Raw genomic sequence first — 14,252 nt, forward strand, 5'->3', positions numbered from 1 at the left:
ATCAACATCAAATTTATTACCTTAATCAATCTCAAATAATGGCTACACCCTTAATTATTATTCATCATTTGTAAATAATTGCTAAACCCTAACCCCCAAACCACATTATTCATCCTATTGCACAAAATAAAAACTAATCCTACCCAATTCTAGCAAAATTAACAGCAAAATTAACAGCAAATTTGATGAATATCCCTCTCAAAAATAATTGTTAAACCCTCTCATATGTAAATAATTGCTAAACTAAACCCTAACTCCCAAATTAACAGCAAAATTAAAAAGAAAAACACACCTGAGAATGGGGGTTCGGTGGGCGTCGATGGTGTCGGATGCGCGACGAGGTCGGAGGGCTAGGGTTAGGCGGCGACTGCAAATGGCAGGGGGTCGAAGTCGAAGTTGAAGGCTAGGGTTTGGGGGGGTTGAAGGCTCAGTCACGAGAGCGTCGGGGTCGGCGGCGACGGAAAATGGCGGTGATCGGCGGCGACGGAAAATGGCGGTGATCGGCGGCGACGGAAAATGGCGGTGATCGGCGGCGACGGAAAATGGCGGTGATCGGCGGCGACGGAAAATGGCGGTGATCGGCGGCGACGGAAAATGGCGGTGATCGGCGGCGACGGAAAATGGCGGTGATCGGCGGCGACGGAAAATGGCGGTGATCGGCGGCGACGGAAAATGGCGGTGATCGGCGGCGGGGGTCGACGAGGCCAGCAGGTTTTTTTTTTCTTCGGGGGAGAGTGGTCACGAGATCGCAGAAGGAAAGAAGGAACGAAACGAACGAAAAGAAAGCGGAGTTAGTGGGGTAGGCGGACTGCACGGGACTACTAGTCCCGTGCAGTTCCGTAATTGCAAAATCGACCCTTTTCGGTTGTTTTTGCTAATTAATTTCTGAGACGGTCGATTTTGCACAATAAAATTGAAAAATGGGCTGTTTTAAAAATTTCTCCTTTTCTCTAACTATGGTTGGGTTCACCCAACCTAACATCTGCAATTACCTAAATATCACCACTAGTATATGTTTTCCTTTAGTATATGATGAGAAATGGACGGAGTAAATAATTTAGATGATTATACAGGGGTTGGAGGAAATAATACCATGAAAATAGTTATGAAATGGATTAGGGGTTTCCTTGTAGGAGAAAAAGATTTTTTTTTTTTTTTTTTTTTTTTTTTTTTTTTTTTTTAATTTTTTTTTTTTTTTTTTTTTTTTTTGTGTTTGGATTTTAGGATAAATGGGTTGTTGGGTTAAACCAGCTAAGAAAAGAGTTTGTGGGTTTAAGTGAGAGTACAATGGATAAACTCTCATTCCATTAAAGATGAATAATCCCTAAAAACTCACACTACTCAACTAGAGCAACAAAATTGCAAGAGGCATATAAATATGATGGACTAAATGAGCAAATACTGAGATTTGAGGGACTAATTAGTACTTTTGTTTTAAATCTACTTATTTGTACTTATGGATGATTTTAAGGGACCAATATAAAATTATCCCTATTTATTCTTATATTTTGGACTACGGGTAATCAAAGTTTAATATATTTAATTGTTATCCATTATTTTCTTAACTTTATGCTTATTTAAAATTTATTTATTTCATACAATCGCAAAGGACTCATCCAAAATGTACATGCACTCCGATTTAAAAAAAAAAAAAATCAATTTACGGACTATATAATGTTAACATGGCATCTTTCGCGTTCAACAGCCAAAGTTCGTATACTTCTATTATCCTCCTTAATTCTTGTTCATTTTAAGGAAGTTGAAGGGGAAAGATTATCGGTAATTTCTTCCATTTTTATATCCTCCTTGTTTTTAATTTCCGACATAAGGAATTCCCCATGTCCTAGTATGATTATGTAACAGGTTTATATGTGCATGACTACTGTGTGCAATGAAATTCTCCTCGAATTTGGATCCTCTCTACTATAAAAAAAGTAGTGGAGTGATCACTTTTTTTATTCTAACCGTTGATTATCTAGTGTGTGGTTGTGAAACAATATAAGTCTAACACTAACCATATTCCTGTGTATTTTACTCATTCCTAATTTTGCACTAAAAAACCATAACCAACCAGTAGATAATAAATGATTATAACTATGCAGTAGTCCCTCCTTTTTTTTTTGTAGTGGAGAAGATATTGTTCTCATATGATTATGCATCGTTCTTTTAAGCAAAATCTGAAATTTGGGTCCAAGCAAAAACTGGCTTCTCTCTGTGACTTACTCAGCATAACTGAAGTCATCAAGTTTCCAAATACAAAAGGAAATAAAAACATAACCGTCATCTTTCATCTTTTAAAATTTTCTTTAAGGTTTTTATGATTAGTCTAAAATCAATCACATTCTTATGTAGTTCATTTAATACATTTTATTTTATAGTTACTGATATTACTTGCTAACGTGATCCTTATTGGAATATTATTTATTTTCATGATCAAAAAGTTACTCGTCCAAATTGTAAACACACAACTTTTTTTATTTTTATTTTTGAAAAGTTAGAACTTGATTTATCTACTTAAGATTTACCCCCACTTCTTTTAAGGAAATCCCATTGGGAGAGATTGACCGTTAATTTCTTTCCATTTGTACGCCCCGTTTCTAAATAAGGAATCGTCCATTTCCTAATCCTCTTGCAAGTCGGCTTGCCTTCTAACTAAAATTTCTACATTTATCCGTGCATTATACATCTGCATTAGTACTTCAGCAGCTCCGACCTATCTACCTTCTCATCAATTTGAAATCAAAGATTCTAAAGGGAGATCCATGAGCTTTAATCTTATTGACGGCGGTGTTGCAGCGAATAATCCGGTAATTTTTTTCAAATTCAAAGTTTTGAAGTAGTGGTGAAACAGGAGGGACGATAACATGATGCATGTTTATACTTCGCCTGACATATTTAAATGCCGTTATTAGTTTAAAAAAAACACTGTTGTGTGGAATAACCCGTGTTAGAATACAAAACCAAAACTCTGAATACTCTATTGTGACTTATGACTACGGTACAGATTTCTAATTTATTGTGTATATTTTGTGAGATGCAGACTTTGGAAGCGATAAATATAGCCGCAAAGGGAACTTTCAAGGAGAAACTGTTAGATCTACATCATAGAACTTGAGATCTAAAACCATATAGCCATGATTAATTCAAAGAGATTAACAAATAATCAAAAGAGCGGAAGCTTATACCTGAATCCATGGATGAAATCTTGATTTGAGTTTTTGATGATCTTCTAACCTTAGGGTTTCTCTAAATCCGAATTTCTCTAGCTAGATGGGGGTGTAGAGAATTAGAGAATGTAACCCTAGGTTAGGGACCATAACCCCTTATTTATAGATGTTGTACTTTTGTAATTTAGCCCCTCAATAAATCACAATTACAACCTGGTATCTGCACATATAACCCCATGACTTATTTAAATACCAAATTAACCCAACTTAATTGATCACTTTAGTGGGTTATCCTGAAAGATAGCAATACACATTGATTAATCATATGTGCCCACAAATAGATTTATTAGATTAAATCCAACAATCTCCCACTTGGGCACCATATGATTCCTTAAATTGTGTATAACCTTATGAGCTCAAAAATTGCTATCACTGAAATGGTATTTCCGAACAATCTCGTCCATTGACTATATCAATATAGGATCAAAGCGGCCTTCGTCACATTTATCGTGACTCGACCCATCAATGGTCACATATACCAATACAATCAAACGACATAGATCAATCATGGATGTGCAGCATGAAAATTACATGCAATGTGATCAGTACATGTCTATTTTCAACTGGTCCTCCTTAGTGAGGTCAAAACCAAACATAATGTAACAGAGTGTCTTAACTGAAAACTTTATTCAAGTGGGATATTGGTTGCCAGGGTAAAAATGGGAAACTTTCTTCTCTGTATGTACATATTCAGGACTTGGTATGAGATCTATCATTTCTTTTTGCTTTTTCTTTACTTTTCCCTCTGTGTAAGGGGTCCTCTTCCATTTAGATCTCTTGCTTTCCCTTTTCGGCGGTGGACTACCTGCCGTGGGCTTATTCCTTGGTGGAGCTGCTTCATCTGTCTCCGATTGCACATTCCTTGACAGATCTTCTATAATCTTGTCCACCTGGTGTGAAGTATCTACATCCTCCTCAGCATTGCTATCTACATCCCCCCCTTCTCCACCAACATGCTCCCCTCCCATATCAACAGGCTCCTCCCCTTTATGTACAATCTCCTCAGCCCTACTCTCTACATTCTCCCCTTCTCTACCAACATGCTCGTCTTCAGGGGCTACAATCTCCTCCTTTTTATGTACAATCCCCTCTTCGTTATCAACATGCTCCTTTACCCTATCTGCATTCTCCACTTCCCTATCTACATTTTCCTCCACCTTATCTACATTCTCCTCAATCTTATTATCTACAATATTTTCTTCTCTATCTATACCCTCCTCATCTTTATTCTCGGGGGCTTCATCCACAACTTTGCCTTCCATTGAGGTGACCCCCAAATCAGGGTCGCACCCATGTACAACAAAATCATCAACAGGCTCCTCAGCAACCTCTTCAACATGGCTATGTACAGCTTCTTGCATGGTGGCGCCTTCCTTATGTGCTCTGCTTGATTTGCCATGCTGTTCCTCCTCAGTTACCCGTGGCTTCAACTTCCTCCTATCTACAATTTTCTGTTTGATATTTGCCTTTAGCACCACCGGGTCTATAACCTCATCATGGCTTCCAAGCTTTTGAACTATTGTGTTTAGCCTGTTGATCTCAATCATAAATTCTTTACAATATGTACTCTTGCTCTGCTTTGTGGCAGATAGTATTCGTTTGAGACATTTAGCAGAATTTCTCCAAAAAGCAAGCTGCTGCTCAATGGGTAGATTCTCCACCTCTTCATCATCAATGGCATCGTCAATATGCTTTGCAATGATCTGAGATTGTTTAGAGATTATATTATAAAATAGGATTAGAACTAACATGGATGTTGTTTACATTTAACGTGAAATAAGTTAGACTTAACATTGTACTTACATAGCCTATTGATAAGTTCTTCCTCGTTTCCTCCTCATTCGCCTTCCTCTTTGCCTTAGGCTTATGATGCACTCCTTCGCCCCTCGGTACCGCGGGAAGTGCACGTATATTTGAAGGAGCAGGCCCTACTTCCACAATAGGCCTATGGACAAAAGCTATTGAAGCTGCCTTAGCCTTTGATGTTATTGTCCTCACCCTCAGAGATGAGACTTTCACATCCGCTGAAGCCCAACATGTCATTGGAGGTTTGGAGTAGTCGACGTAGGCATATTTCTTTATGCCGGTCATCTCGTAGTACCAAAGCTGTAACAAATACATTAAGCACTCAAATTAGAACGCGCAAGGCATGAATTAGAACTAAAATGATTAGCGATTTAAAATAAAACATGGGTGCAGCTAGAACTAACATGCTAAAAGTTAGAACTCACATGGCATAAATTGGAACTAACATGATCTCTGTTAGTTCTAACTTATGTCCACAGATAGAACCAACATGACCCAAATTAGAACTAACATGAAATAAGTTAGAACTAACATGGAAAAAACTAGAACTAACATGACCATACATTAGAACTCACATGACATAAATCAGAACAAAAATACTTGCTGAGTGAGTAAAACATGGAACTTACACACAATAGTGTCATGCAACCTGGGACATGTGTCATCCCTGACTTCTTCTTGCCCTTCAAAGCAACCCCAATGCCCCTGATAATTTCTGAATAAATTAATTGGGCCCATGCAACTCCATTGACCCTCTCAATGCTATCCAGGTACCTGAGTATAGGTCTAGGGATACCCTCCCCGCATCTGGGGCACCATATCAAAGAGCATTGGTACAGAATTTGCAGCAGAACAAAGTCTTGGATATCCTGCTGTTCTGTAGATTCCACAAGCCTCTCCAGTTGCCCTTCGAGGTAACTGCGATGGGTCTTTGTTCCTTTTTTTAACTTCTTCCCCTCTTCAGTCTTGAAAAGAGGAGCGAAGTATTGCACCCAGATTCTGTTTTTTGAGTCCCGATTGATACTTGGGACTTCTCCATTAACTGGGAAATATGTATGGTTGTGGACCCATTGTATATCAAATATAACTCTTTTTACCCCACCAGTCTTTGAATCAGGGATAGAAAATTCGCCATTGGCTTCATCATAATAGCTCAGCAGCAGTTCCAGTAAGGGGCGATCAGGCGCAGGAGGCCCAAATAAAATATAGTGCTCAAATATAGAGCCACGGTACGCATCCCTGTGCCACTGGCGCATCTTCGGGGCAATCCGCTTCATGAATTTCCAATACGCCCCGAAGTTGGCATTTAGCCTTATTTTTTCATCTGATTCAGTTCCAGCAAGCTTTTTCCTGTAAAGAAATAAAATTTTCAAGTTAAATTAGAACTAACGCCCACTAAAATTAGACCTAACACTAACGTCATCTAATAGAACTAACGCGGGCTGTTATAAAACTAACATGAACTCAATCTATAACTAACATTGACTCAAACTAGAACCAACGTGGGCTGTGCTTGAACCTATCACTGTTTAGTTCTAATTGAAATTAGGGCAAATTACGTCAGGTCTCAAAATAGTGAATAAAACCTAGCACATACTGCTTTTTTGGGGACGGTTCGCTGGTACGTCCAACCTCTGCCCTTTGGAGTCCAATTTCTTTTCATTTGGCCTATAAGGCCTTGCCTCAGCTGGACATCCCTAAATATGTAAATGCTTTAAACTGGGCTTTCGACCAGTCCAAAGCTCATAAGGTGTTTTAGCAACTGCTTTACTTGGTACTCTATTCAGAATGTAAGCTGCTGTCTTAAGTGCTTCTCCCCAGAGTGACTCTGGTAAAGAAGAATGAGCAATCATACTTCTTACCATATCCTTAAGAGTCCTATTTCGTCTTTCAGCTACACCATTCATGCTAGGTGAACCCGGCATGGTGTACTGTGGGACGATACCGCATTCCTCTAGGTATCTAGCAAATGGTCCTGGACGTTGTTCACCTGAACCATCATATCTACCGTAGTACTCACCACCACGATCAGATCTGACGGTTTTAATTCTTCTGTTGAGTTGATTCTCAACTTCAGCTTTATAGGCTTTGAACATGTCCAGAGACTCAGATTTTTCATGAATAAGATATAGGTGCCCATAACGTGAGTAATCGTCTATGAATGATATAAAATATTGTTGACCATTCCAGGATTCCGTAGGGAATGGCCCACAAATATCCGTATGTATCAATTCTAAGACATCCGAAGATCTGTTGGCACCTGATCTTTTCACTTTGGTCTGTTTTCCCTTGATACATTCAACACATACGTCGAAGTTCGAAAAATCAAGGGAATCCAAAATGCCATCAGACACAAGACGCTCAATTCTACCCTTTGAAATATGACCTAAGCGCTTATGCCATAATGTCGCCGAATTTTCCTTATTTAATTTACGCTTAGTACCACGTGATTCCACATGCAAGGATTCATTGTAAGAAGCAATTGTATCAAGAAAATATAGGTTGTCATAAATACTCAAATAACCGGTTCCCACAATATTTGAATTAAAAGATAAACTGAATTGACTGTTTCCAAATGAACAAGAATAACCTGATTTGTCCAATACAGAAACAGAAACCAAATTCCGTCTAAAAGACGGTACTACAAAAGTATCTTTTAAATCCAAATAATAACCAGTTCCTAACAACAACCTAAAGTGCCCAATTGCTTCCACATCTACCGATTGTCCGTCGCCCACAAAGATGTGTCTTTCAACATCACTTGGCTTTCGGTAGGTCAGACAACCCTGTATAGAAACACTTATGTGAGTAGTAGCACCAGAGTCTAACCACCAAGTTTTTCTAGGTACTGAAGCTAAATTAACCTCAGAACAGACCAAAGCAAGGAACGTACCCTTATTATCACGCCAGGCGTGATATTTTGTACAGTCCTTCTTTACATGTCCAGGCTTCTTACAGAAGAAACAACCCTGATTATCCTTATGTTGTTTCTTCTCAACTGGACCCTTAGCAGCTTCCTTATCATTCTTCCTTTTCTTGCCCTTATCCTTAGAGGCACAGGCCAAATGAGCACTTTTTATCTTATCTTGCTTCAACCTGTCTTCTTCTTGCACACAGTATGAAATGAGCTCATTTAGAGTCCATTTCTCCTTTTGACAGTTATAACTGACCTTAAATTGGTTAAACTGTGCAGGAAGAGACAACAAAACCAGATGCACTAATAACTCGTCACAAAGATCGAGTTTAAGTGCCTTAAGCTTTGAAGCAATATGAGACATTTCCATAATGTACTCCCTGATATTTCCTTTGCCCTTATACTTCATTGAAATCAAGCGAGCTAAAAGCGTGCTTGTTTCTACCTTATCGTTTTTCGCAAAACGCTTCTCAATTTCGGCAAGGAAATCTTTAGCCTTAGTAATCCCTTCGGATTCTATGCCCCTGAAGGCTTCCGGAACGCCGCGCTTAATGATCATAAGACTCATGCGATTTGAACGCTCCCACTTCTCATGCTCCTTCTTTGCATCAGGAGTGCTATCCGCATTGAGAGGTTGGGGTTGTTCAGTTCTTAATGCATAGTCAAGATCCATGCAGCCAAGAACAATTAATATGTTCTCTTTCCAAACCTTGAAGTTTGTCCCATTTAGCATGGGAATTGAGTTGATGTTAGCAGAAATTGTTGCAGCAGATGCATTAGCTGAAATAAAACAAAAATGCTCACATCAATAACCATAATCAATAAAATTCAAATAATGACAATCCCCATCCAAGATACCGGCACAACATTAATATCAAGTCTTTGGACAGTAATATTAACTTGTAAGTGATACCTTGTTGCAATGATCAAACATTGACAATAACTCATGTCAAATAATGAAACTATCTTTGGATCGATTCATTATTCACATGTAAACCTTATAATTGTCACACGCTTATCATCGCAGATGTGTATACAGTCTAAATAAATATTAACCTTCCTTTGGGCCGATTAAATATTTACACGAAAGCATACACACAAACATCTCACATTCCTCATGAACAATCTACACAAGAGAGGTTACTTTGGCAACTTCTTGTTTCAATTAATCAATTGGAGTGAGAGACAACCTTAATACCTTAGTGTCATAATATTTGAATTAAATAATTGATTAAAAACCAAATTAGATTTAAATTAAAAAGTTTTAATTTAAATCAACTGAATTTCCAAAAACTTAATTGGGGTCTCACAGCTTAATTAGGGCCCATAACTTAATTGAATAAATTAAGTATACCAAAGTGGACCCATGAAAAGCCGAGGCTTAACCATAATGAACACGAAGTTCCCTTAACTTCGAACGCGAGGTTCGACTGTATTGAGTACGAGACTCACTTAAGCACGAACGCGAGGTTCGTCTGAAAATGAACGAACGCGAGGTTCGTTTGATAAAAGAACGCGAGGTTCAACTTGGGAACGAACGCGAGGTTCGTTTAAAAATGAACACGAGGTTCGTCTGAAGTTCGAACGCGAAGTTCGTCTGAAGTACGAACGCGAGGTTCGTCTGAAGTACGAACGCGAGGTTCGTCTGAAGTACAGCACGAACGCGAGGTTCGTCTGAAATGAACGCGAGGTTCACCTTAGAACGAACGCGAGGTTCGTTAAAATTGAGCTTGACGCTCACCTGAGTTGAACGCGAGGTTCACCTTAGAACGAACGCGAAGTTCGTTGAGCGCGAGGCTCACTTGATAACGAACGCGAAGTTCGTTTGAACGCGAAGTTCGGTTAAAATTGAACGAACGTGAGGTTCGTTTGAGGTAACCACCTCCTTAATTTTCGCCATGAACCCTTAAGGTTTCAAACTGAAACCGCCGCCGACAAACCCAAAAATCTTTGATTTTTATTTTCAAAACAGATCCAGAATTGGAAAAATTGAAGAAAAAATCAAAGAAAAATCCAAAAAATTCCAAAAAGTTACTGTTCACCGGCGATTTTTTAGTTACTGTTAATCCGAAAAATACTTTACTGTTCATCCAAAAAAAATTTCACTACTGTTCACCGAACATTACTGTTCATCCGAGAACAAAAAATTGAATCTTTAACTAGAGATTTAAGATAAAAAAACCCAATAAAACTTAAATCCCTAAGAATTAATCAAGGTGGCTCTGATACCACTTGTTAGATCTACATCATAGAACTTGAGATCTAAAACCATATAGCCATGATTAATTCAAAGAGATTAACAAATAATCAAAAGAGCGGAAGCTTATACCTGAATCCATGGATGAAATCTTGATTTGGGTTTTTGATGATGTTCTAACCTTAGGGTTTCTCTAAAACCGAATTTCTCTAGTTAGATGGGGGTGTAGAGAATTAGAGAATGTAACCCTAGGTTAGGGACCATAACCCCTTATTTATAGATGTTGTACTTTTGTAATTTAGCCCCTCAATAAATCACAATTACAACCTGGTATCTGCACATATAACCCCATGACTTATTTAAATACCAAATTAACCCAACTTAATTGATCACTTTAGTGGGTTATCCTGAAAGATAGCAATACACATTGATTAATCATATGTGCCCACAAATAGATTTATTAGATTAAATCCAACAGAAACCAGACTTTCTTCCCGTCAAGGCCATAGGTTCCGGAAAATTGCTTGTAATCTCTCTCGGCACGGGATCAGCGAAAGTAATAGAGAGAGTCAGCGCCAAAGATTCTGCCAAATGGGGAGTCCTCCAGTGAATATACAACGAAGGCGCATCCCCAATCATTGACATATTCAGTCAATCAAGCTCTAACTTGGTCGATATCCACGCATCCACTGTTATTCAAGCGCTCCACTCTCAGAAGAACTATCGTCGCATACAGGTAAAAATAATCAATTGGTTGCTAGGTTAATTGCAATGGAGCCCTATAGTTCTATTGTGGGCTGTATTGCTGCGAACAGAACCACTGAGTGATAATCTCTTGTTGCAGATAGAGCCCCCGAAAAAGAGTCAAGAAACTTACACCCAGGGGTTCTGTCTGCAACATTATAACTAAAGGAGTGGTTAGTTCAATTTGACAGTAGTTCAGAGGCCCTATAGTGTCCTTCGATACGTGTTTTGATTGAACCAAAATGTTTGTTATGATACAGGACGATACACTAATTGGAAGCGCATCGTCGGTCGATGTATCGACAACGGAGAATCTACAAAATCTGGTTCAAATTGGCAAAGACCTGCTGAAGAAGCCAGTATCCAGATTGAACTCGGAGACAGGACGGTATGAGCCAGTTGATGGCGAAGGAACTAATGAAGAAGCGCTTACTCGTTTCGCTGAAGTACTTTCAAGGGAAAGAAGAGAAAGGAATGCTGATAAACAAATGTAATAACTGATATTATGATCTTCAGAAACTTGTGTACAGTGTACAGGGTCCAAATAACTTCATTCTTTGTTATATATTGATTTGTTGCTAGAATGTATCTAAATAAACAATCAAGGAAATTTGTTTTTGTCTTGTATTCAATTTCAATGCGGCTAACATCTGAGATGATTACAAGCACATTAACTGTTACTCATAATCTTCTGTTTCATCCTTTATGAAACGCTCAAGGAAATTGGAACTCTCTACGGAAAAAACAAGAAAAATAACGGTAACTTATCACATAAGTTGAAAGAACTTTAATGTAGTAGCACTGGAACTGGAATTAGATGGCATAGCAATCAAAGCCAGAAAGAGGTTAGAAACAAGACGGACCAATTCCTTAGGCACGAGGATCAAAGAAATGATAGATTTAAGTAATGTCTAAGACTTGACAATAGCATATGTTAGCAGGATCTTTCCAGTGGGTGTTACATGAAAAGATAATATCGCCTTCAGGTTGATGATGTATAAATTATGGAATTACATGATTTTATAATTTTTTTTATATTTAATTATCATGAGCATTCGTGAATCTGAGTTAACCTTTTAAATCTAGAACCCAATACTCGGAAATTCACAAGTTTAGCTGTAAGTAAATACTGGGAAATTCACATGTTTAGTTTTTGGGAAATAAATCAAGATAAATAATATAACAAAAGGTGAGTCATCAATGAAATTATTTTCAAATCTTACAAAATTGGTGCACACATATAAAAACCTTGTGTTTTTCCATCTTCTCTCCTATTTACTCTTTAATGTCTTGTTCAAATATTACAATGTCAAAGCCACAATATAAGGCATCAGTTTCAAATATATGTCCAACGTTGTGTTAGAACAAGCTGGTGAACAAACTACAAAGACATATTGACCCAGGAATGCTTGCATGGACATTTAAAACATGTAAACAAGGAATTGAAAATAGTACCTATATCACTGCTGCAGATCAACTTTCCCCTGTACCTGTAGAGCTAGCTTTCGACTGTCTTGTATGTTGCTTCACTAGGCCTACAATCATTCTCCTTCATGTAGCCAATAACATCATTTGCCTCGCTGAACATCTCCATGTTTACATATTCAGCAATAAAGGTGTTGTAAGTTATCGCGCATGGCCTAATCCCTAAAGACATCATCTTTGATAGAACCCTTAAAGCCTCATTCATCAGCCCTTGCTCACAAAATCCATTGATTACAGTGTTGTAGGAAATCAAGTCAGGTTCAAAACCATGTCTATGAAGTGATTTTAGAATCTCTTCGGCTTTCCAACACTCCCCACCTCTTGCATGCAAGTCTATCAAGCTATTATGTAATAAGATCTGGCTTCAAGCCATTGTCATTGATCAAACTGAACATTCTTGAGCTCGGCCATCCATTCCATTCTTCGCATAGATTGAGAGCACTGAGTAGAGAATTACCAAATCCAGCTTGTACCCATTTGTATTTAGCCATTCAAATACCCTCTCCATACCTTGCAAAGCTCTACATTTGAAGTTAGCAATGATGAGGGTTCTTAAATTCACCCAAGTAGGAAAGATTTCACCTTTGCAAAACCCCTCTTCAATTGATTCGATCCCTTCTATATGGCTTGCCTATGCATGACTTCGGAGCAAAAGAGAGTAATAGAGCTCATTTGGCTTGAATCTCTTCTTCCTCATATCATCCATAACTGACTCTGCAGCTCTCCATTCACCATTTCTTGCAATTGCATTCAGCAAAGCATTGTAGGTTGTAAGACAAGGGCTAAATCCCCCTTTGGCCATCTCATCATACATATTCAAAGCATGAGAACGCGATCCACAACGACTGTAAGCTGCAATTAGGGTATTGAAGGTATCTCAATTAGGTTGAGGCCCACAATTCTTCATCTTGAGAAAAACCCTATTCACATACCTCTCCATTCCTCTCTTTCCACACACTGCCATCATAATATTCCAAGTGACTCTATTCGGTATACAACTATTAGACTTCATCTCAAGAAGAACCTCCAACATCTTTCCTGACCTTGATTTCTTTCTAGGCAAGCCAAGAACAGTGTTATAAATGCAAACATTAGGAACACAGCCCAATTCTTTCATCCTGTAGAACAAATCCAATGCCTCATCCTCTCTCTCAGCTTTCCCATAAGCACTTATGACTGTAGCGTAGTAACAGAGTCAGAGTTTGGCATCATGCCTTTAGCAGCCATTGTATCCAATACAGCAGCTCCTTCATCACAAAACCAGCTCTAGCATAGGTAGCATCTAACACATTGTAAGTAATAGCATCAGCTTCAAAATTGCATTCCTCCATTTCTTTCAGAATTCTCAATTTCTCAGGGTAGTTTCCAGCCTTCCCAAATACTTGAAGTGGAGAATTATAAGTTACAGTACCCGGAACATAGCCTTGAGACTTCAATTGTTTGAAAAACTCCATCACCACCTGTAACAACTCTACTCTCCCACAAGCAGCGATCATAGGGCTACAAGTGAACTCATCGAGATCCAACCCATTACTCCCTGTCTCATCCAAAAGACCCAAAATCTTTCCCCAAGATCGCCCCTTTCGGCCATAGACATCAAGCATCACATTGTAAGTCAATGCTAGGCAATAAACCTTTATCTTTAATCCTCTCAAGCAACAAAATCGCCTTACCATACCTCCCGACCTCGCATAGGAACGTAGCAATATTGTATAAGCACGGACATCAAGGCAATTGTCTTCCACGAGAATTTCATCAAACACCTTGCATGCAATTGAATGCTGCGACTCCTTACCTAAAACCCTGACAAGGGTCTCAACGGCCAGAGCGTCCATTTGAAGATTGGCCGAGACCCATGGAAAGAGAACAAGGTCTCTCT

The 14,252-nt window shown here is 38.7% G+C and overlaps 1 protein-coding gene and 1 pseudogene across 1 annotated transcript; one reads left to right on the forward strand and one right to left on the reverse strand.

Moving 5' to 3' along the window:
• LOC109826792 lies at positions 673–11,421 on the forward strand (annotated as a pseudogene).
• Positions 13,005–14,208, reverse strand: LOC109826793 (pentatricopeptide repeat-containing protein At2g18940, chloroplastic-like). The gene is made up of 3 exons (XM_020393813.1): positions 13,635–14,208; positions 13,306–13,549; positions 13,005–13,218 (listed from the first exon to the last, which is right to left on the reverse strand). Exons 1-3 carry the CDS (start codon positions 14,206–14,208, stop codon positions 13,005–13,007), a joined length of 1,032 nt encoding a protein of 343 aa, XP_020249402.1.

The sequence above is a fragment of the Asparagus officinalis genome, chromosome 10 (assembly GCF_001876935.1).
Source record: "Asparagus officinalis chromosome 10, Aspof.V1, whole genome shotgun sequence".
In the NCBI taxonomy this organism is placed as follows: domain Eukaryota; kingdom Viridiplantae; phylum Streptophyta; class Magnoliopsida; order Asparagales; family Asparagaceae; genus Asparagus; species Asparagus officinalis.

Bases quoted from the DNA above. Each gene is read 5' to 3' on its own strand.
- LOC109826793 (XM_020393813.1), bottom strand. From the start codon at position 14,208: ATGGACGCTCTGGCCGTTGAGACCCTTGTCAGGGTTTTAGGTAAGGAG. The intron at 13,550-13,634 runs GTTTTGTGATGA...ACTACGCTACAG, and splicing joins TGCTACCTATGCTAGAGCTG to TCATAAGTGCTTATGGGAAA. The intron at 13,219-13,305 runs GTATGTGAATAG...TGCAGCTTACAG, and splicing joins GGAAAGAGAGGAATGGAGAG to TCGTTGTGGATCGCGTTCTC.